Source organism: Cydia splendana, chromosome 14 (assembly GCF_910591565.1).
Source record: "Cydia splendana chromosome 14, ilCydSple1.2, whole genome shotgun sequence".
NCBI classification, from domain to species: Eukaryota; Metazoa; Arthropoda; class Insecta; order Lepidoptera; family Tortricidae; genus Cydia; species Cydia splendana.
This window is the reverse complement of record NC_085973.1, coordinates 5,343,257-5,365,020: the sequence shown is the minus strand read 5'-3', so window position 1 is coordinate 5,365,020 and position 21,764 is coordinate 5,343,257. Positions and strand designations below refer to the sequence as shown.

General features: G+C 36.6%; 2 protein-coding genes across 3 annotated transcripts in view; both read left to right on the top strand.

Moving 5' to 3' along the window:
* The window catches only part of LOC134797105 (probable cytochrome P450 301a1, mitochondrial), a 308,099-nt gene that overhangs the window by 19,894 nt on the left and 266,441 nt on the right, over positions 1-21,764 (top strand). The window lies entirely within an intron of this gene.
* The window catches only part of LOC134797124 (sortilin-related receptor-like), a 60,320-nt gene that overhangs the window by 2,152 nt on the left and 36,404 nt on the right, over positions 1-21,764 (top strand). The window contains exons 3-6 of the mRNA XM_063769362.1: positions 520-681; positions 3,765-4,013; positions 14,199-14,461; positions 16,205-16,392. Coding sequence (XP_063625432.1) covers positions 520-681; positions 3,765-4,013; positions 14,199-14,461; positions 16,205-16,392 — 862 coding nt within the window. The remainder of the gene's footprint in view (positions 1-519; positions 682-3,764; positions 4,014-14,198; positions 14,462-16,204; positions 16,393-21,764) is intronic.

Below are 21,764 nucleotides of genomic sequence, written 5' to 3'. Positions count from 1 at the left end.
TATCTCTATTGTAATTTATGATATTCTTATGACTAATATAATCTCTCTTATGAATGAAGAAGCTGGTGTTATCAATACGTAATAATAATAAAGGAATCAAGTAGTATTACATATTGTTTATGAATTGATTTGTAACTGACAATTTAAATCATGGATAAGTATAAATTTAGAAGAATTGACAATTGTAATTCATATTCAAACATATCTATGGACAGACAGGTAGAGTCTGTGCAGAAAGAGAAGAGTCGTAGAATGTATGGGAACCAAAACATGTCTCCGTGCATACTCTAGAGTTAGACCAAGAAAAGTCTGCAGAGATTTTGATAGCCCACGCAGTGTGTTATTTTAAACGTCAAACTTCTATGAAATTATGACATATAAATAACAATGGCACTGCGTGGGCTATAAAATCGCTGCAGCCTTTTCTTGGTCTAGCTCTCTGGTTTTGGTTTGTTTTTAGATATGTCATTTAATTTCAATAATGTTGCTGTTTAAATTGATACACATATTTCTTTGTAGTGTGTATTTGTGGACTCCAACAACAAGAAATTGTTCTACACAAACGACAACGGGCAACACATTAATCGTTCAGATCTGGACTTCCACCCCAGCGAGTTGGCCTTTGATGAGGAGTTCCCCAGCATATATGTGATCTTGGATAAAGTGGACTCTAACAGACATGTAAGTTTTATAAAGAAAAGAAATAGAGGTAGACCAAGAAAAGTCTGCAGCGATATTGATAGCCCACGCAGTGTATTTGTTATTTTAAACGTCAAACTTCTATGAAATTATGACGTATAAATAACACTTTCACTGCATGGGCTATCAAAATAAGCATCATATTTTCATGGAAATTTGACATTCATAAAGATATTGCGACACTTTGTTATTGCAAATGCCATGCACAATTAACTTGGTCCTACTCTAAGCGCCACTTGCACCATTCACTAAACCGAGGTTAACCGAGGTTAAACCTGGAGTTACCATAGTTACCAGTACAATTTGACACGGGGTTAACGGTTTAACCGGTTAACCCCGAGTTAGTGGGATGGCGCAAGTTTGTGGCGCTAAGATAATAAACTACTCTCTTCCTAGTTTGTTGCTTAGTGAATAAAAATATTTTTAACTATTATACTTTTTTACTTAGGGCAAAAAAATCTTCTTTAGCGTCAGGGTCATTCAAGAGTAACGCGAGTCATTTTATTGCATGTTCCTTGTTTTCATGACGCAAATTTAAGTGTTAGTTAATCCCTAGATAAGTGTTTTTGTCCCCAGGATAACCCAACGTTTATCCTGGGGACAAAAACACTTATCTAGGGATAAACTACGCACTACTAAGGCCCACTTGCACCATTCCACTAACCCGGGGTTAACCGGTTAAACCTGGAGTTGCCATGCATACTAGTACAATTTGACACTAGGTTAACGATTTAACCGCTTAACCCCGGGTTAGTGGAATGGTGCATGTGGGCCTAAGCTTACTTGCTTGTTAAATATTGTAAATCTTTGTTAAAGGGCTAAATTATCTGAGTAGTTCAAATATGGTGTAGTGTTTATTAAAAAATAGGCTGTGACAGACGGACGGACGAACGGACAAACAGACGCACGGTTGATCCTATAAGGGTTCCGTTTTTTCCTTTTGGGGTACGGAACCCTAAAAAATACTAATAACTGAATGTAATAATAATAACGTGTTGATGTTTGAAACTTTGAAACTCTATAGTCTATACCGTCCATAATAAAATATTTGTAATATAAGGCATAAAGGCACTGTTCATTCACTCTTTTAGCATAATGAAAACTTAATGCTTGTTCATTGTGAAAAAAGAAACTCCTTTGTTTCCTTATCAGTTCATTGACTGCAGATCGAACCAAAGATAATTAAAAACGATATACGCACTTTTTTTTCTTTTCCTGTACTTTCGTTGGCGTGTTATTATTTACATTGATAAAACCAATTACCGTAGGTGATACCTATCCATATCATTTTAAAATTAGCGCGACGAATTTACGTTTGCTTTATCTTGGATATCATTGTAAAATTTAAGTGTTAACATTTTTTTTAATGTCATGGTGCTTCTCATAAATATTTTCACGACTGAATTATATTATAATGTCCGAATCGCAAAAGATTTATTTAAAAATAAGAGGTGCATCAGCAAATTCGTTATCCCTTACGAATGTAGGATGATCCCGATATACGCGGTAAATTCCATCATTAATATATCATAGTCCATTTTGGGAAATGCCCGAGATTTGGTCGTGATTCGGAACTCCGCGAACACACGTTGTTTATATAATTCTGAACATCACAACATCGTCGAGGATGAGATATAAATATTATAATCGTGTTATTGTAGCGCGCCCCGCGTTGGGGTCCGGCTTTAGCGGGAAATCCCCTAATGCGGGAAACGACTATCTTTAAAATGTAAACCAGCCATACTCTAAGTGTGTTCCGCGGAACCCTAGGGTTCCGCGACATCCCTGCAGGAACCCCTGCAAGAATTTAGAACACTATGCTTTAGTCGCCTCGAAAAATTTTACTATGCAAAAAACACACTTCTAAAAACTATTGTTTTATTGTAGGGTTCCATCAAGTATTTCGCTTTCCAAAAAAGTTCCGTCAAAAAAAAAAAAAGATTGAGAACCGCTGATGTAAACGATTAAAGCATTGCATCCTCTTTGTGCATTTTTTCTAAACCAGAGTCATTACAACATTTTAGCGCCGAGAAAGTAAACTCACCTGCCTTGTGTTGTTTGAAGACACAATAAACTCAGAAAATTATGTGCATTATTTATATTATGGTTTATGTACCTTCCATCGTTAAGGGACTTCCCCATACCATACTGATAAAAATAGTGCATGCTGTTTTAACGGGTGCATTACATTTGTTATAACTACTTTTCATATATTATAGTTTGATATATCGTTATTTTGAATAACGTAATAAATAGCATAGTACCGTAATACATAATTAACGGTAAACATAATGTTATTATTGGTATAATGGTCATAAGGTATATTTACACTTCGTCTAATATACATTGTCATAATTATTACATACTCTAAAGCATATTATTTGTTATAACAAGTGACATCATATAATTATTCGTGTGGCATAATAGTTGCATGACATAAATGGGTTAGGTTAGGTTGGAACTGCGACTCCGCACTAACGAATAACTACCTAACAAAAGGAGGGTTAGGTTAGGTTAGAACTTTGACCCTCCGTAGAATAAAATACTCTAACAAAAAAGTGGTTTAGGTTAGGTTTGAACTGAGCCCCCGCAGAACGAAAACCGTGAAAAAATTGGTTAGGTTAGGTTAGAACTGTGACTTCCCTAGAATAAAATAAGTAGGCCTGCGTACTAGTTATATAAATTAAGTAAAACTTTACGTTATCAGTAAATGAAATATGACAAAAAATATTATACAATATATGTATTTATACTTGATACAATTGTATGAAGTATTACGTTATACAAAAATATAATATAATAAATGTCATTATAAAACATGTCTATATACTATTTGAAAATTATATTAATTAGGCATTATATCAATGACAGTTTAGATGAAATGACAATATAATAAAGGAAACGTATAATAAAAATTACATTACAACATACAATAATATATCAAATATCGTTATAACAAATGTATGTTAGTTTTTTTATAATTATATTAAGCATTACACACCCTGTTTTAACACAAGTCTGAATTTAACGTAATAAACAAATATGTACCTTAATATTTGTTCCAGCTATATCTAACCATGGACGGGGGTAAATCCTTCAAGAAAATCCAGAGTTATGTCAAAACGTTCATATGGGCGTCCGGGCCGGGTATCCAGAAGACGTTCTACGTAGAACGTTGGAAGCCGAATGGCACCAGCACGGTTCTCAGTGCCAGTGACCCTACGGACTTTGAACATGCTACTACAGTCTTTCAAGATGCTAAGGACTTTCAGATCAAGGGCGACTTCATGTTTGCGACGAAGCTTAGTAAAGAGGTAAGTGAAATAGTAGATAGTTAACCAAGGGATGAAAGGCACACATTTCTGTTGAGGTAGTTTATATAGCAAATAGTCCGAGACTGAAATGTCTCCTTTCACCCGAGTTGAACACTCTACTTTTTATTTCGAAATTTTCGAAAACCAGAAATACTAAAATAAATACTTTTCTGGTATTTTACTAAATACCTACTATGTGTATTAAAAAAAAACACGGCTAAGTATACACTTCAGTAGTCTTTCTTGAAAGTACTTTTAATAACAATTTAGGTAGAAATATCGTTAGTCGTGGAATGGGGAGTTAATTCTTTATTCAAACAAACACTAGGTATAAGTTTACAGCTGAATGGAAATTGTACAACAAATCCATTTAAAATAAAAAAATGAATTGCGTATGTAATGGTTAAAAGAAAAGAAAAAAACGTAAAATAACGACTCACTTTCAGAGCATGAGAAATGAAAACGAATTAATAAAATCAACGTCATGTTTTTATCTATTATGTCCCCAATTTTTCGAAGATCAGATAATGTTATTAGCCCAGGACCTGATGGGATTTTACAAAAACGCATTTAATTAATTTGCAAGACCGAAGTGATCCCATAAGTGTTCCGTGAACAAAGTTTTGTACGGAACACTAAAAATCGAGGGAAGTCTCCAAATATAGCACACCTATAGTGATTTTGAGCATATTTTTTTGTAACTTGTTCTCGAAAAGAACTACTTATTGAAGTCGAACTGGTAATGTTCACCATAAAACAATGACTTACCTATAATATAATTTATAAACTGTTTCGTGATGTCGATACTTTTTGTAATTATTATAGCTAGGATTATGGTTGATAAAGGGAGGAATGAGTATTTTGTTTTAATGCCGTACCGATAAAACTGATTTTATAATTAAGGGATATATCTAAACGTCTCGTGAGACTATACGGGGTGTGGCCTGTAACCCGAGCAAATAATTAAAACATAGATTGTACTCCTCAGACGGTGACACATTTGTTCAACAACTTTTAAAAATTATGAAGTATTTAGACTCCCTATTTTTCATACAAAATAAATATTATCTTCAATAGACGCCATCGTCACGCCATATCATTGTGATTGACGTTGCTTGTCACGCCTTAAACATAACAAAATTCGCAATACATTGCGTCTTAGAATAAACTTTAAAGTGTATTAAAAATCCAACCACAAGTTATTTTTTGAAGTCGCTGAACAAATGTTGGTCAGTATGAGGAGTACAGCCTACAGTTTAATTTTTTGCTCATGTTACAGGCCACACCCGGTATAAATAAGACCTTATTGTTGAAAATCGATCATTTTTGGTCCGTGTCGAAGGTACCTACCAGAATATTGAATTAAAGAACCTACAACCTAATATCTGGCAAAAATGGCGGTGAAATTAAATTAAAAACAAAAATTAACAACTAGCACAGTTTAAATAATAGTATATAGTTATATGTACTACCGTACGGAAAGAAAACTTCCTACAAAACCGAAGTTTGACAGCGGTTCAGGGTCGCAGGGTTGTCAAAATTCAAGCCATTATCTTATCTGTGCTCGTACACGCAATGGGACGTCAAGTTGTGTCAACCTTAATTGCTCGGAGCAATGCTAAGCCTAACGGAGCCGAGTTTGCCCGACGGGAGGAGTTTCGCACCCCCAGCAACTAGGTACTTCGTTTCTATTACAAATAGGTATTTGTGTTATGATATATGCTCTTGATACACATTTTCCTTTACAATGTAAACTCGATTAACCATTTTAATATGTCGCTGTGTCTTTAATATCTTTATTTATTGATATAACATGATTCAAGAATGTCTCGAGTAGGTAACATTTCCAATCACAATGTTTCAAATGAACCAATTATGCTTCATAACTGGAAGCAATATTTCCTTTGTTATTATCATTGCATAATGACATTAATCGTTTCTAACAATCGATCGTCATTATTGCACATAAATCCAACAATCACTATAATAGTAAATATAATTCGGCTGGACATTTATGGAAAAAAAGTCCAATGCGTACCCGCATGCGTACCCTGCGTTCATGGATACTTTGGTATTATTATCATGAGCACTTATTATATGGCGCTCCGCGTGAAACTTGAGACGGAAGATAGGGATATCGCGCGGAACAACAAGCATATGAGAAATAAAAGATTTACCCCAATTACTCATAAATGATTTCTAGCTAATTTATACTAAAATTGTAATGCTATGGTATTGACACTTATTACCTAAAACAGAGAGTCGATATTTCAGCGATGTCGTTGTCAACTGGATGCTTTAGGTTTATCGTCCGGTAAACTGAGGAAGTGGGCAGTCAAGTGAATAATACGAGTGATACGACAAAATTGTCCTTGCTGACGCCTGATTCCTGTCGCCTGTGAAAACAGTCATTTTTATATGTGAATCGATCCTGGGTTTTCCGATGGCTAAATGTTAGATATGAGACTGATTAGTGATTACACGAAAATAATAAACATAGCCCGGTTTTTCGGGGGCAAATACGTACTCTTGCTAGTGATGAATTAAATACAGACTTAAAATTTTATGGATATCGCTGGAAATCAATTTCTGAATCAATGACAAATGTGACTCATCCTTGAAGTAAACATTATTATGTAATTGAGAAATAACCCAGACCCAGATAACGGGCTCTATCGACCGATACCATAAGAAAATTAGTTTCCAAAATTTCCATTCAACTTCGTAAGTTCGTATCTTTCATTGCGTTACCGTCATACAAGGTATATAGAAAATGGTGACAAAATATTCTTTCGGCTTGGCGGCGTCTAGACTAGAGTAGATATAAATACTAAAAAATCGATACCTACGTAAAACAACTGAATTGCGTTTCAGGATTAACGCGCATGCGTGTCATGTTTTTTAATATAAAATGTTCAAAATTACTGTCGGATGGACGGACAGACACACGAATGATCCTCTAACTAAGGGTTCCGTTATATCCTTTTGAATACGGAACTCTAAAAATAGAGTTTAGGAAAAGAAGAAAATTTATTAAAAACAAACATTAAGATACGGTTTTTTAAAATTAGTAACAGATGTACTGACTTGATCGTGTGATTCATAATTTGTGTGACTCATTTGGCGACGGTTTGTTTAGTTTGAAGTGCTCTATTTTCAAGTTGTCGTCAAGTATGCTATTTGATAACTTATTCATTTACGTATAACGGATGACTTACGAAGGCGAAATACAATCTTTGATTGAATGTAAGAGTAAGTGCACTATTTATAACATAACTATACACCGTGTTTTTTTTATTTCCGTTAATTTCAAGGGTGCATGCCTGAACTTACATCAAGTAACTTTCTCAAAGACACCGGTATTCTAATTAACTCTATTTCGGAGATAATTAATAATGTGTTTTTTTCTAATAAGGCCCCTACGCATTTGCCTTAGAGCCTATTTTTACATATTGATTAGTGTTTAGTATGATATGAGTTCATACATTTGCTATTAAACTTAAGTAAAAGTCATTCATATGTCACAGCTTTCAATTGTTTGGTTGTATAAATACGTACCTATTGTTAAAATTCTCACTATTCTCAGTATCGTTAGCACAGCTGACTGACACTTTGCAGTCTTTGCACAGTGTGGGCATGGTCTAATAAAACATGGTCTTCTATTCCCAGAGTGACACGGGCCTACGTCACAATAACATTGCCACTTTATTTCAACATAACATGTTACATGGGTACATTATACCTATGGTTAATAAGTTAAAATATTTCTTTATAATTTTATAATTTTCATTTATAATGTATTTTATCTTAAATTATACAATAACACGTCATTTTTAATTATTCGTTAGCAATATCTTCCGATTCACGAAAGAAATTTCAGACGTTCGGGTAATTCTGTTTACATTACTGGCAACACAGGATAGCGCTGTCACATTTGACAATTCGGATCTAGATAACTTCATGCCCTGACCGTCATCCTTGTCGAACGCGTGTTAATTGTTATTTCCTTCTCGCTCAGTGTCAGCAGTCGCAGTGTTTTCCAAACTTTTCACGTCGTAAGCTTGGTAATTAATGTGTAACTGTGAATTCGTTTTTTAAACGTTTGTCTTGTATAGATAAATAAAGTTTAATTTAATTCATTAGATTTGTTTTATTTTACTATGTTCTACATGAATAACTTAAAATTAATGCCGTTAAAATAATTTTCACCGTTGATTAAAATTCTCCCACATTTTAAAGTTTGAGAACCTGTAAACAGCATGATGACGTAGGCCCGTGTCAGTTAGGTCATACGCGAATCTCGGAATAGAGTACCAGGCGGAGTATATTATTATACCATGAGTGTGGGTATTCACTCCGCGTATCTATGGTATGGGACATATTTAGCTATCTGACAGGTGGCAAATAATATGATGAAATTGTCTTTTTGTCCCATGAAATTACACTTTTTAACCACCTCGTGCGTTGTTGTCGCTTGTTTCCCCTACCATACACTTCGCATATAGTCAATAGAGTGAATTTCTTTTTTTGAGATAATAAACAATAGATAAAAACATGCTCTAGATCGTATGAGATTTAGTGTCTCACTATATTCGTATGTCTAGTACACTCTAGTATATTCATATGAGCGATAAAAACTAAACAAACAAAATGTACTTTCCTATATGTAGTTCTAGGGCAGTACCTACATTGTCGTGATAATTAGACAAATATTTACACCTTAAGGCGATATGATTCGACTCATAAACGAATCTGAGGGGGTGAGGTGCGCGGCAAACCGTGAAGCCCCGCCCGCGCGTCCCGCGACCCGCTCGCCGAGATCGTGAGCGCGCGTCGCGCACGGTAAACATAGCAGACGGGTCACAGTATAATGATCTTATGATGGCAGTATTTTAACTAGACCGGGAAATGGTCACGTTTTAGAGTTTTTATTGTATATGTATTTATGTATTTTTTGCATTACGTATTTCTGATCATTTCATGTAGAATTATTATTTTTATATAGACATGTGTACTTATTATTGATCAGTAAAGAACGTTTTAATTTCATGGCAGCGTGTTCGAGTTAAAGTACCTAAAGGAAAGTAACAATTTTAAAGGAGACGGTCAATTAAGGGTTCTATTTATAAAGGTTATTAACCTTAATCAATAATTTTACTTTACAGATTCCTTTAAGTCAATAACGCTGCCGTGAAATTAAAACGTTGTTACTGATCAGTAGTACTTATTTATAAGCTCTAAAACAAAAAAAAAACAGTCTCAAAGTAAATTTCTGATAACTTTTTGTCAGTGCAAGCCTTATGGTTTCTTCTTGGCAACATTTTACATGAAAATGTTTTTGGTGGGTCTCATTATCACAATTTCCAATACTTTTGTTGCCTAACTTAATAAATTATTGTTTACAATACCTATCGACTTTATACCTATTTTAATGATCACACAATTTTAACGAAACAATGTTTTCAAGAAAATAATTCAATTAAGTGCGAGTCAAACTCGCGCACCGATGGTACCTACATTTTATTAAGTACATTATATATATATTTTTTTAATTAAGTTGTAACTGACTCATCATCATCATCTCAGCCATAAGACGTCCACTGCTGAACATAGGCCTTCCCCTTGGACCTCCATTCCGGTCGGAAGCGACCCGCATCCAGCGTCTTCCGACGGCCTTAACAAGGTCGTCTGTCCATCTTGTGGGTGGACGTCCTACGCTGCGCTTGCTAGTCGTGGTCTCCACTCGAGCACTTTTCGACACCATCGGCCATCTTCTCTGCGCGCAATGTGGCCTGCCCATATATATATATATATATATATAACATTTTCAAGAAGTCTGGTCGCATGTGGTGAAAAAAAAATGTATGGAGAACAGAGTGGCCAACTTTCTTAAAAATAGTTTATCTAATACTGATTCTAAAATGGTATAACACATGCTATTTACATGTCTACAAATAAAGATATGGCCTAGATGGTGTTTAAAGTGAAGTATGGTGCTAACTAGTAAAAAAGACAAAAGTGCGATTATCTCGAAAACCACGAAACTTACTAGACCTATAAGTGCATTTTCTGGACCAGCCTTAGCTGCCCTGTCGATGGTTAGAAGGTTGTCCATTAATTACTGGACATCCTGTATAGAGATGTAACTAACCCAAATCGATAGTCACAGCAAGCGATTACGATTGGATGGCACGTAGACTGAGGTATCGAATTGTGACGTATAATGAATTTTTATTTGCGATTTAAATAAAGCTAGAATTATATGATTTCGCGCAAGGCATTTAATACACCGACCGAGTAGGTCGCACCCATCGTCAAAATCTAAACTAACTGGGGATCTATTTTAAAGTTTATTTATGTTATTTCTGTGTCAAATTTGTTGTCTGTTAGGTGACGATAAATATATCCATATTTACAGTTGATTATCCACCTTTTCCTTATTTTTATTAAAAGAAAAATGAAAAATTCATATCGATTTACTTAGACGACTACCGATTCATAAAGGTGGTGTCCGGCTAGCCCTAAAATTAAAAAAAAGACGTAGGACGTAAACGTTCGTAGTGCAATTGTTTTCCTTTGTGATTTCGATGTGCGAGACATTTTACGTTGTATTGCTGTTGTGAGTGACAGATGTCAAATAACGCAAATAAATATGCACACAGTATATGTCGGTGACTTTAGTTCGTCTACGGATCTCCTCATTTCTGATTTGATCACTCAGAGAAACTCCGAGCATAGCCCTCTCCATAGCTCGTTGAGCGACTTTGAATTCTCAGATGAGGCCGATAGTGAAAGACCACGTAACTGACGGAATAACACAAAATATTAAAAAAAATTGTCTTATACCCGCCTTATTTTGAACTCCCTGTAATCACACCCCGTATTCCGCACCCTTCACAAATAATCTGATTTAGTAAAGTTTACTAAATGTTTTTTTTTATATATTTTTTTATACACCTTTAAAATTATATTGAATGTTACGTAATCGCTTTTTCACCCCGAAAATGAGGCGTGGAGGACTGTGTTCAGCGTTGAATAAAAAGTATAAATAATGGAGATACAGTCCTGCAAGTATATAATGTTGTATTGGAAATATCCTCCTCTTTAATAATATGAACTAGATTTTGCCCTGTGCGCGGGGCCCGAGGGCCCCGCGGTACGCGTGTTGTTTGCTGTTGGTGCTGTTGTTGACGTGTTGTTGTTGCTGTTGTTTGTGCTGTTGTAACTATTAACCTAACCCACTTTTCTGGTAGCAGTCCGTTTCTGTCGGGTTCTCAGTTCTAACCTAACCTAACCCACTTTTCTGGTAGCAGTCCGTTCCTGTGAGGGTCGCAGTTCTAACCAAACCTAACCCACTTTTCTGGTAGCAGTCCGTTTCTGTGAGGGTCGCATTTCTAACCTAACCTAACCCACTTTTCTGGTAGCAGTCCGTTCCTGTGAGGGTCGCAGTTCTAACCTAACGTAACCCACTTTTCTGGTAGCAGTCCATTCCTGCTGTTGTTATTGTTGTGTAGTAGTTTGTTTTCCAAAGGGAGAAATAAATAAAGTTGTACTTTTGATAGAAAGAAAAGATCCGCATGCGAGAACTTCATTCCCGCAGCTCGGCCTTCGGCCTCGCGTGCTTGGGAAATCGTAACTTTTCCTATTGGGTCGTGTTTCAGCACCAACTTCCTCCTCACGTGTGACGCTTCGGGCCTTCGGCCCAACGCGGAGCTCGGCCTTCGGCCTTCGCGAGCCTTGACGCTTCGCCGTCGGGCCTTCGGCCCGCCGGCTCCGCTTATCAAGAAAGTTGACTTTGTAGGACGTTTGGAGGAACTGCATTCACGCAGCTCGGCCTTCAGCCTCGCGTTTTGGGAGTCGGGGTGGAAGCTCCGGGCCTTCGGCCATCCACTGGGGTCGGCCTTTGGCCTCCCTGCCTGAAGCTCGCCCTTCGGGCTCGCTTAAAACACTTTTTGTATAGGATTTTGCTTTGTTCGTCATTCCCGCAGCTCGGCCTTCGGCCTCGCCCAAAATTACTGGGGGGGGAGGATGCTTGGACATTCGAGATAAAGCTCCGGGCCTGACGGCCCTCCATGACGCCCATCTCAGCGCGCTCGGACCAACTTGAAAAAAATTAAAAAAAAAGTCGGCCTGTTTGAAAATTTTTAAATGCAGTTTGATTTGTCTTGGGGCCCTCTATGACATTTGGTCGAGCACCCCCCACCCATCTCGCACCGTTTAAAAGTTGCCATACAAAATTAAAATGACCATTATTTCATATATATTATACATATATTATATCATATAGGAATTTAGAGGCCTCTATCTTTCGCCATGCCAAATCTCAGCGCGCTCGGACCAACTTGAAAAAAATAAAAAATAAAGTCGGCCATTTTGAAAATTTTTAAATGCAGTTTGTTTTGTCTTGGGGCCCTCTATGACATTTGGTCGAGCACCCCCCACCCATCTCGCACCGTAATATGAATACTTTTTGAGATATTGGGGAAATTAAAGATCTCTACTTTTTCCCCCTTTTTTTGCTTATAACTTTTGATATTTTGTGTGTGCTACTACACGCTTCGAATGCATTTTTCTAGGCATTATGACGAATCTAATGAGGTATCACACGTATTTTTAGGAGTATTATCTCTATTTTTCACCGTGTTCAGTTTCTCGAACAAGACTAATACAACCAAGCGCAAGATGAACTGCCTGTAGGCACCTTGAACTCTCAATTATATTTAATTCATGTCGATCGTGGTCAAATATTAAAATTAGTGATATGTATTTAGTTCTTAAACAATTGTATTGCGATATGCCTATTAGGGTAATTTTTTCAATTACTTCAATTTGACATTTTATATTTATTTAAATTTATGATTATGATGATGAATTTGCACGCTTGACGGGCGTGGCGCGTTGCATGCGATCCAAAGCCGGGCGCCTTCGGCACCCTCATACTAAAAGCGTAACACTATACATATATTGTAACATCCCCATACTGTATCAATCCAAATAAATAATTTCTGATTTTCAAAGGAGTCAAAGAGCACGAAGGAATGTAATCATTTTGCAGATCGGACGTAGGTATATCAGTAAAGGTGAAATACTGTAAATATATCATACTTACATACTCACAATTATATTATCTAGGAATATAATATTATTTACCTACATTGAAATTGGTTGCTGACCTAGTGAAAATACTGAAATATTTTAACTGTTGATGTAGGAAAGCTAGGCGCTTTCAAGCACCTCGTAAAGTATTAGATGCTTCTGTTATCAGAAAGTGTGTTTTTATAGCACTTAGTGACTTTTTCTTACGTTTCATATGCTTTGTTTCCCATTGTTTGTAAATGGTAAAATCACGTGACCGCGCGGAACATACTGACGCAGGTCCGTCCTCTACAAGCGCTGCCGCGCGACTGAAGAGGGCGTAAGTGCGTTCGCGAGTGATGGCGGTTGCGGATTTAGTAGGTATTGAAACATAGAAATGATTTTAATGATGTTACCGAGACAAAGTGATCCAAATCATCTAGATTATCTTATTACCTATACATTTATGTAAAAAACAAGTCAAAAAAGTTTGTATTGTAGCTCTGAGATTGATTTATTGTTAAAAAAAGGCGTAACTTTGGATTTTTTTTCTATCGAGCAAAGTTTATCTAATCATGTTTTTGAGATCCAAAACATATCTGCCAGATCCTTAAGTATAAGATATATTTTTTTCACAATTTTAAAACATTGTTTCTTATATTTCCGATGGATTCAAAAAACTGGTTCGCTTAGCTCGTACGGGAAAAGCACGCCTTAAGCCTACGCAGTATACGATGTGATATTTGGCTGAGCCCTAAGAAATAATATAAATAAACCCAAGAGCACTATAAACTAGTAAAAACGCAAGTTTCGTAGAGAGGTACAAAAATACCCATTTTCATAGTTTTAGATATTTTGAAGAAGTGTTATTTGGTGGTCCTCGTCTTAGCTATTTTTCGGTTGTATCCTAAAGGAGTCCTCAAACCGATTAAGCAACCTAAGCCCAAAAATAATCTAAGTAGGATAGTAAATATATCATAAGCAGATTTTTTTTAAATGTAGGCGCGTAGGGTTGTTTTCCCATAGAAAATTAGAATTTCGCGCCTTTTTCTACTGACAAACTTGGTGTGCCAGAGTTTTGCATTCCATAATTTAATAATTTTGTTACAGCGCAACACATTGGACCTCTACATCTCCCACATGAAAGGTCCCTTCTACAAAGCCGAATTCGAAACCGAACTCGACATGAAGAAATTCCACATCGCCGACGTGACTGACAAACGTATATTCGTCTCTGTCATGCACACGGAGATTCTAGCGGATCTGTACGTGTCGGAGATCAGCAATGATTTCACTCGGTACAACTTTATGCTGAGTTTGGAGCAGATCCTGTGCTATTTTCCGGATGGGAACTGGAAGGATACTTGGCTAGAGTAAGTTTTCTCTTGTATTTCATATATCTTTTACCCCTTGAGTCTCACGGACTAGATATCGAGTCAGCAATGATAATCAAAATTCAATTCTAACTTTAGAACCTCAAGGTAGTTTTTTGTCTGGCAAAATATCCCCGGGACTTAAGGTTTTAAGCACTGCTTTTGTATCCTGGATGGGTACTCAAATGACAATTCAATTGGCCAATTTACTATACAATCATCGTGCTCGCAAGAGCACCAATTTACTGATATAACAAATCGGTCGGAAAAAATTGGGGAAATCGGTCTGTCATTTAAGTATCTGAGATGTTAAATCAAGGATTAGAGTCTGGCTAGCCAAAAATTGTTGACAGATATTTCGTTGTTGTATCACCAATTGTCTATGCTTTAAAAAAAAAGCTAAAAGTCAGTCGTCAATTTATGTCATTCATTCAAATTGTTTGCGGTTTATAAGGGGTTTATTTTAAATAATATTAATAACATCTATACTGAGTGAGATTCGCAAACTATTATTTAAGCTCGTAAATAATTACGACAATGTGCGAAGTCTACGTGTAGCGTTGTACATATAACGAAAAACTGCAATATTTACAACTCCTAACCAAATGTAAACAAATTAGGAGGTTGATGCTCTATAAATATTTTGATACTTAGCATTTAGCATATTTGGCATAGTACTTATGTATTTTTTTTTGTGATGGATTAATATTACGGTATTATCGGGCTAGGTTTTATTTACACTACATTTCATTTTTCGCCTTGTTACAATGAGGAAGTGTTAACATACGTGTTTATCGTTGACTGTACTTTACATAGTGGTAGAAATAATGTGAGCTGACATTGAGTGCACGTCAACGTATATTTAACTTATATCCTTAGGTACCTTACGTGTGCACAGAAAATCTAAAATATTTTCTAGTATCAAAACTATAATTCCTACTACACAAAGTGTGACCAGCCGAAGATTTTTTGAATTTCCCGCCAAACATTTGTGTAATATTTCAGTAGCCAGACTCTAGTAAAAAAGGTTGTATCTCTTTCTGACAGACACACATGTCTAAATGGACAAGAACTATCAAACTAATTTTATTTTAAGTAGGTTTTAAGGTGTTTGTTCATGAATAACGGCGTTACTGTTCACGGTCTGTTTGTCTTAGTATTAAAGTAGTAAATCAACTTTTTCTTGTCACTAGTTGCCATGGTTACGGTCTCCTGGGTCACTTAAAATACTAGTTTTTTCGTATTTAAATGAACCAAACTTGAATTTTTTGGTATTTATAAGGCCTTTCCATAATGGGACATCTACTAAGCACGTTTGTGGTACAGCAGTTCTTCTAACAAACTATGCTACTATTGTCTCCTGGTTGATGGGACAGAATAACAACAAGAAATAATTAATCGACCCAATTACCTCTCTAACAAAGCAAATAAATTTCGTTCTGTGTCCGGTTTATTAAAGCTACAACTACAATCTGAACAAAACTGGCAACACTAGTCAAAAGACCGCTCATTATTATTAGCCGCGCGAAGCAAGTGTTAATCACATCAATGTTGCCGGTTTACACCTGCAAAATTGTAACTTTCTACTTTTATTTAACGGGGGTGGATGGGACTGTAACTTTATAAATCAGGACCTACAGTTAAGAATTAAAATTAAATTACCGTCTCTTACAAAAACCAATGAGACTTATTAACTTTTACAAAAGGTTTTCCGAACATTATTAAGTAAAAATTTTATCGCAGGGATATGACCGAAGACCCATTCACGGACCTCTACCGCGTCGAGGGCCTCAAGGGCATCTACATAGCGTCCCGAGTGGACTCCAAGGCTCAGGTGTCCCACGTTGGCCCGGAGCACCTTATATCGCTGATCACCTTCGACCACGGCGTCACCTGGTCGCCGGTCAACCCGCCTACTGAGGACGAGAATGGTTCGTACTTTTTTCTCATACAGAATATTTGGGTAAATTAACTTTTTCTCTCAACTATTATACTCTGTATCTTTAGGTATTTAAATAAAAGTAAATAATTGGTACATTTTCGGTTAGTTATAATATTTATTGGTTGACCAACCAAATACAAAACCACCTGGATCTGTCACTGAACGACCTGACTTTAACCTACATTATTTGATCGTGTAATTTTTTTAACTACCCTCAACTGGCTTGAGGAGCCATTTGAGGGTAGATTTTGTGTACTTTTATTTAAATACCTAAAGATACAGACTATAGTTACGGTCACCTGGGTCACTCTTAAAACCATGGTTTTACGGTATTAAAAATAATCAAACAAGCATTTTATGCCAGTTATAAGCCCTCTCCATAATGGGTCATCTACTTAGCACAGTAGAACGTAAGTATATCATTTCTTCTAATAAACTATTCTACCATTGTCGCCTGGCTGATGGAACAGAATAACAAAAAAAAGTGGATCCACCCATTTATACCTATAGATAGTAAGTATCAAAAAGAGTTATCTGACAGCAGTTTGAAAGAAAAATCTCTGATTCAAGTTTATTTACCTATTTATTTAAAATAAGTGTTCCATGAACAAAGTTTTGTACGGAACACTAAAATTGATTGAGAAGGTAGAGCTCCGTAAATTAGAGTAACTGTAAGTCATAAAAAGTAGAAGAGGCATAGGCATACTATAACGCGGTAACCTACTGACAATATATGCCCGTAACTGTCAGTTTACTAGTTCGAATTCTGGATACAAGCAGTTTTAAAGGGGCAGTGTAAAAAAAAAACAAGAGACAGCTAAAATTCCTAAGAACCTCGATGTGGTATAGGTAGGTAGGGAATACGATAATATGACCATAAATATATAACATTTCCGTTTATATTCCTCGTAATAGTGAACTCAAACATTTAATCTGTAGGTATATCGCCCGAATACCTCTCATAAATGGGTTGTATTATGCTTTCATTGAATTACTAATCTTGCCTACAGTCCGCTCTTTGGAAATGAGATATCCTGTCACTTAGAGATGTTTCAATTACATGTGAGTCATATGACACGAGTCATTTGAGGTCGCGAAAATAAACACCGCTGTTATGAGCTCTTTGTTACTTGTCGCTTTAGGAATGCCTTTATACCTTGTTCTAAGGTTATCTTAGCCATTATAAGTTCAAGAATATTATAATAAACAAAAACTATAGTTGGTCAAACCAATTTGTTGGTCAGTAAGAACCAGGAAGACTACTCATCCTTTTCTTTTGGGTGCTAGTACTAGTGTAAGACAAAGATAGTATGAGTCTCTCTGTCTATGATTGAAATAAGACAGTCCTTTGACAAGCTATATGTAACTTAAAAATGTATACCAATAACATGGTACGCAATATGCATGTATGGTAAAATTATTTATTCGCAACGAAATATTGCGCAATCGTATCATTGATTATCTATTTATTTCTAAGTACATTAATAATACAAAAGGGGTACTTAATGCCTAAAGAACTTTCCTCTACCAGTCAACCATCATAGGTAGTCGTAATAATCATTAATCGTTATGCTTAGAGATTTATCAATAGCGCATATATTTATGGAATTAAAAACTAATTTAATTTAATTACCAATACAAAACGGATAATATAACGACTACTCTAAACCGTACCTAATTAATTGAATTTTCCGGTTAATCTTTTAATTTTTATTCATTCGCGCGACGTATTGGGAGAAGGCTAGGAGCCCTAGATCTTCATTTTCAAACACCAAGGAGAACATGTCGCACGAGTGACTAAAACACATTTGTTAAACCATAACTTAAATTTAATGTCAGTATGACTATGACTCATGACACTTCGACTCATAATCATAATATATATTGCTACTCGTCACCTAAGGTTGCGAAAATAAACTTTATTGGTTGTCGTCTTAGGCCTGAAGATGTCTCTATAATTTGATCCTCTCTGCCTGTGTCCGTTCGGTACTATCACGTTTAAAAAAAACTGAAGATAAAACACGTTTACTAAAAACATTCTGCATGTATTCTAAAGTTATTCATGCGAAACGAAATAAAGCGTAATCTCGTCAATCATTATGCGATTAATAAACGTTTATGTTTTGGTTGAATTTTTACATTTAATTGAGCTTCGATAACACCTTTAAAATAATTGGGGGCAATAAGTTATGCGTATTATTTATAAATAAATAAAAGCTTATCTATGAATTTGTCACATGATTGGTTCTGATCTGATAGGAAAATAAAAATACCTAGGTATTTACAGTTAGGTATACTGACGTAATAATTATAAATAAGTAGTAAAAGTATGTACATTAATCGACCATCGTGTATTTATAATTTTTAGGGTTCCGTACCCAAAGGGTAAAACGGGACCCTATTACTAAGACTCCGCTGTCCGTCCGTCCGTCCGTCCGTCTGTCTGTCACCAGGCTGTATCTCACGAACCGTGATAGCTATCACGGTCTAGCTAGACAGTTGAAATTTTCACAGATGATGTATTTCTGTTGCCGCTATAACAAAAAATACTAAAAACAGAATACAATAAAGATTTAAGTGGGGCTCCCATACAACAAACGTGATTTTTGACCGAAGTTAAGCAACGTCGGGCGGGATCAGTACTTGGATGGGTGACCGTTTTTATAGATAATGGTACGGAACCCTTCGTGTGCGAGTCCGACTCGCACTTGGCCGGTTTTTATATAATATACACATAGGTAATTTACCATCAGGCGATTCGTCTGCCCGGATGCCTCCTACATTTAAAAAATCCATAAATTGTCAAAAAGACAGCTTCTTACCGAAAAACAGAGAAGTGATCCGGTGCAAAAGTGCCAATACCGTGTGTGGCATAGGTATTACTCCAGACACAATATCTGCTGTTCCTTGTAAAATTGGGTGAAGGAAACCTAAATATTACTAATAATATTTAGGTTTCCTTCACCCAATTTTACAAGGAACAGTAGATATTGTGTCTAACTAATATTTATTGTTGTTTTTTCAAGTACAATACAAGGATAACCCGCAATTTAATGAAACTAAACCACAATAGATAATAAGGAATATAATACGAATAATAGGTATGTGTCAAATGTGTCAATCTATAACAGCGGTCGGCAACCTGCGGCCCGCGGGCCGCATGCGGCTCGTGAAACCGTCACTTGCGGCCTGCTTGCCTCCCTGGCTATGTAATACTGACAAACGACAATGTCTGATAAAATCATAAAAATTAACAAAGTGCGGCCCGCGTAAACTTACTCATCGTTAACTACTATGTGGCCCTTGGCTGCTAAAAGGTTGCCGACCGTTGATCTATAACAATGTCATGAGGAGTAGCACTAGTGATTATTAAATTACATAAACATGTAACAGATAAATACATTGTGTAAATAATGGTGTTGTGTTTGCCGAGACACGCTCTTTGCCCAAAACAAATTTGTGTTAATCTACTTACAAACATACATACTGTTATGAAAATACTAAAATGTATGCTGACGGTATAAACCTAAAAATGCTTCTTTTAACACTCCCACACACTACTGACTTAATTACAAAATTAATTAATACCTCCATTTTGACATGTACATTTCCCAGTGCCTGGAAGTTGGCCGTTGTGCAACCGCTGCCTAAAACCGCTAACCCATCTGAGCTCCGAGACCTTAGACCGATCAGTATATTACCCTGCATCTCTAAAATTTTGGAAAAGGCTGTGTGTTTTCAGCTCACAAAGTATCTTGAGACCAACAATATTCTACCGGATCTACAGTCGGGCTTCAGAAGGGGTAGAAGTACAACTACAGCTTTGCTGGATGTCACCGATGGTATATTGTGCTCTCAAGATAAGGGAATGTGCACTCTGCTGGTTTTACTTGATTTTTCCAGGGCTTTTGACTGCTTAAATATAGATCTACTTCTGTCTAAGCTAAGTTTTTATGGATTCGAAAGCAAAACTGTAAGATGGTTTGAAAGTTACCTCAGGATGCGCAGTCAACTTGTAAAAATAAACTGTGGTGGCTCCAACTTAACCTCTGACCCAATTAACTTAACCAGGGGCGTCCCCCAGGGCTCAATTCTCGGACCTATCCTGTATATCTTATACTCTGCCGACATTGGCTCACGCATCACTCACTGTAAGTACCACATCTATGCAGATGATGTTCAAGTGTACATTTCATGTAAGCCATCTGATGTTGACGATGCTTTAGTCAAACTCAACACTGATCTCCGTAACATAGCTTCCTGGGCTTCAGATAACTGCCTGCTGCTCAATCCGAACAAAACCAAGTACCTAGTCTTCGGTAGCAATCATCAGCTGGCTCGTATCACACCCTCTGTGAGAGTCACACTGTTGGGAGAGCCCATTGAGCATGTTTATGAGGCTAGAAATCTGGGTCTCATGATGGACAATGGTCTCCGTTTTGAGAAGCATACTGCTGATGTAGTTAGGAGTTGTTTTTATAAGCTCAAGGTGTTATACAAAATCAGACCTTTCATTAATGAAACACTGCGCATTAGGTTAGTAGAGTCACTTGTATTATCAAAGTTAAATTATGTAGATGCGGTAATTGGGCCACGACTTCTTTGTAAAACCAAGAGACTTATACAACGTATCCAGAACGCGTGTGCTCGCTATTGCTTCTGCATTCCTTTGCGGGGCCATGTGTCACCATTCCTTAATCAGCACAATATTCTAAAAATGCACCACCGCCGTAAGCTGCACCTTGCTTCTTTACTCTTTGGAGTAATTAACTGTCAGACACCCATTTATCTGTACGAGAAGCTGTCCATAAGCAGGCCACGCGAGGGTCGGCGGTCTGCGACCCGACTTCTTACTCCTAGGCACGCATCGGCAGCCTTCCGAGGCAGTTTTCGCTACGCGGCCACCCGATGTTGGAACAACATTCCTCCTCCCATCAGGAACCTGCAAAGTATTAACAGTTTTAAAATAACCCTAAAAAAATTCATGCTTGAACACCAGCTTAGCGAGGAATGCCTCAAACTTGAGACAAGCTGCATTTAAATATTCATGTATGTATAAGTACTTACCATCTTTTTCTGTCCCTTCCGCAACTGCCATTCAAACTCATTTTTATTGTTTTACGTAGTTCTTAATTTAATTCTCAATATGTTTTGTCGTAGTTCTAGTAATTGTAGTTAGTATGTATTATTTTCGCTTATAAAACTTTCCAACACGTGAACTATGGCTCACGTATATTTGTTGTTTTTGCTGTTTTTGCTTAACGCGTTTTAATCCTTGCTGTGTTGTAACAGATGGCGCCAACTGCTCGACACTTATGTCACAATTGGTCGCGTTCACATTTTAGTCTTTCGCCATTATTT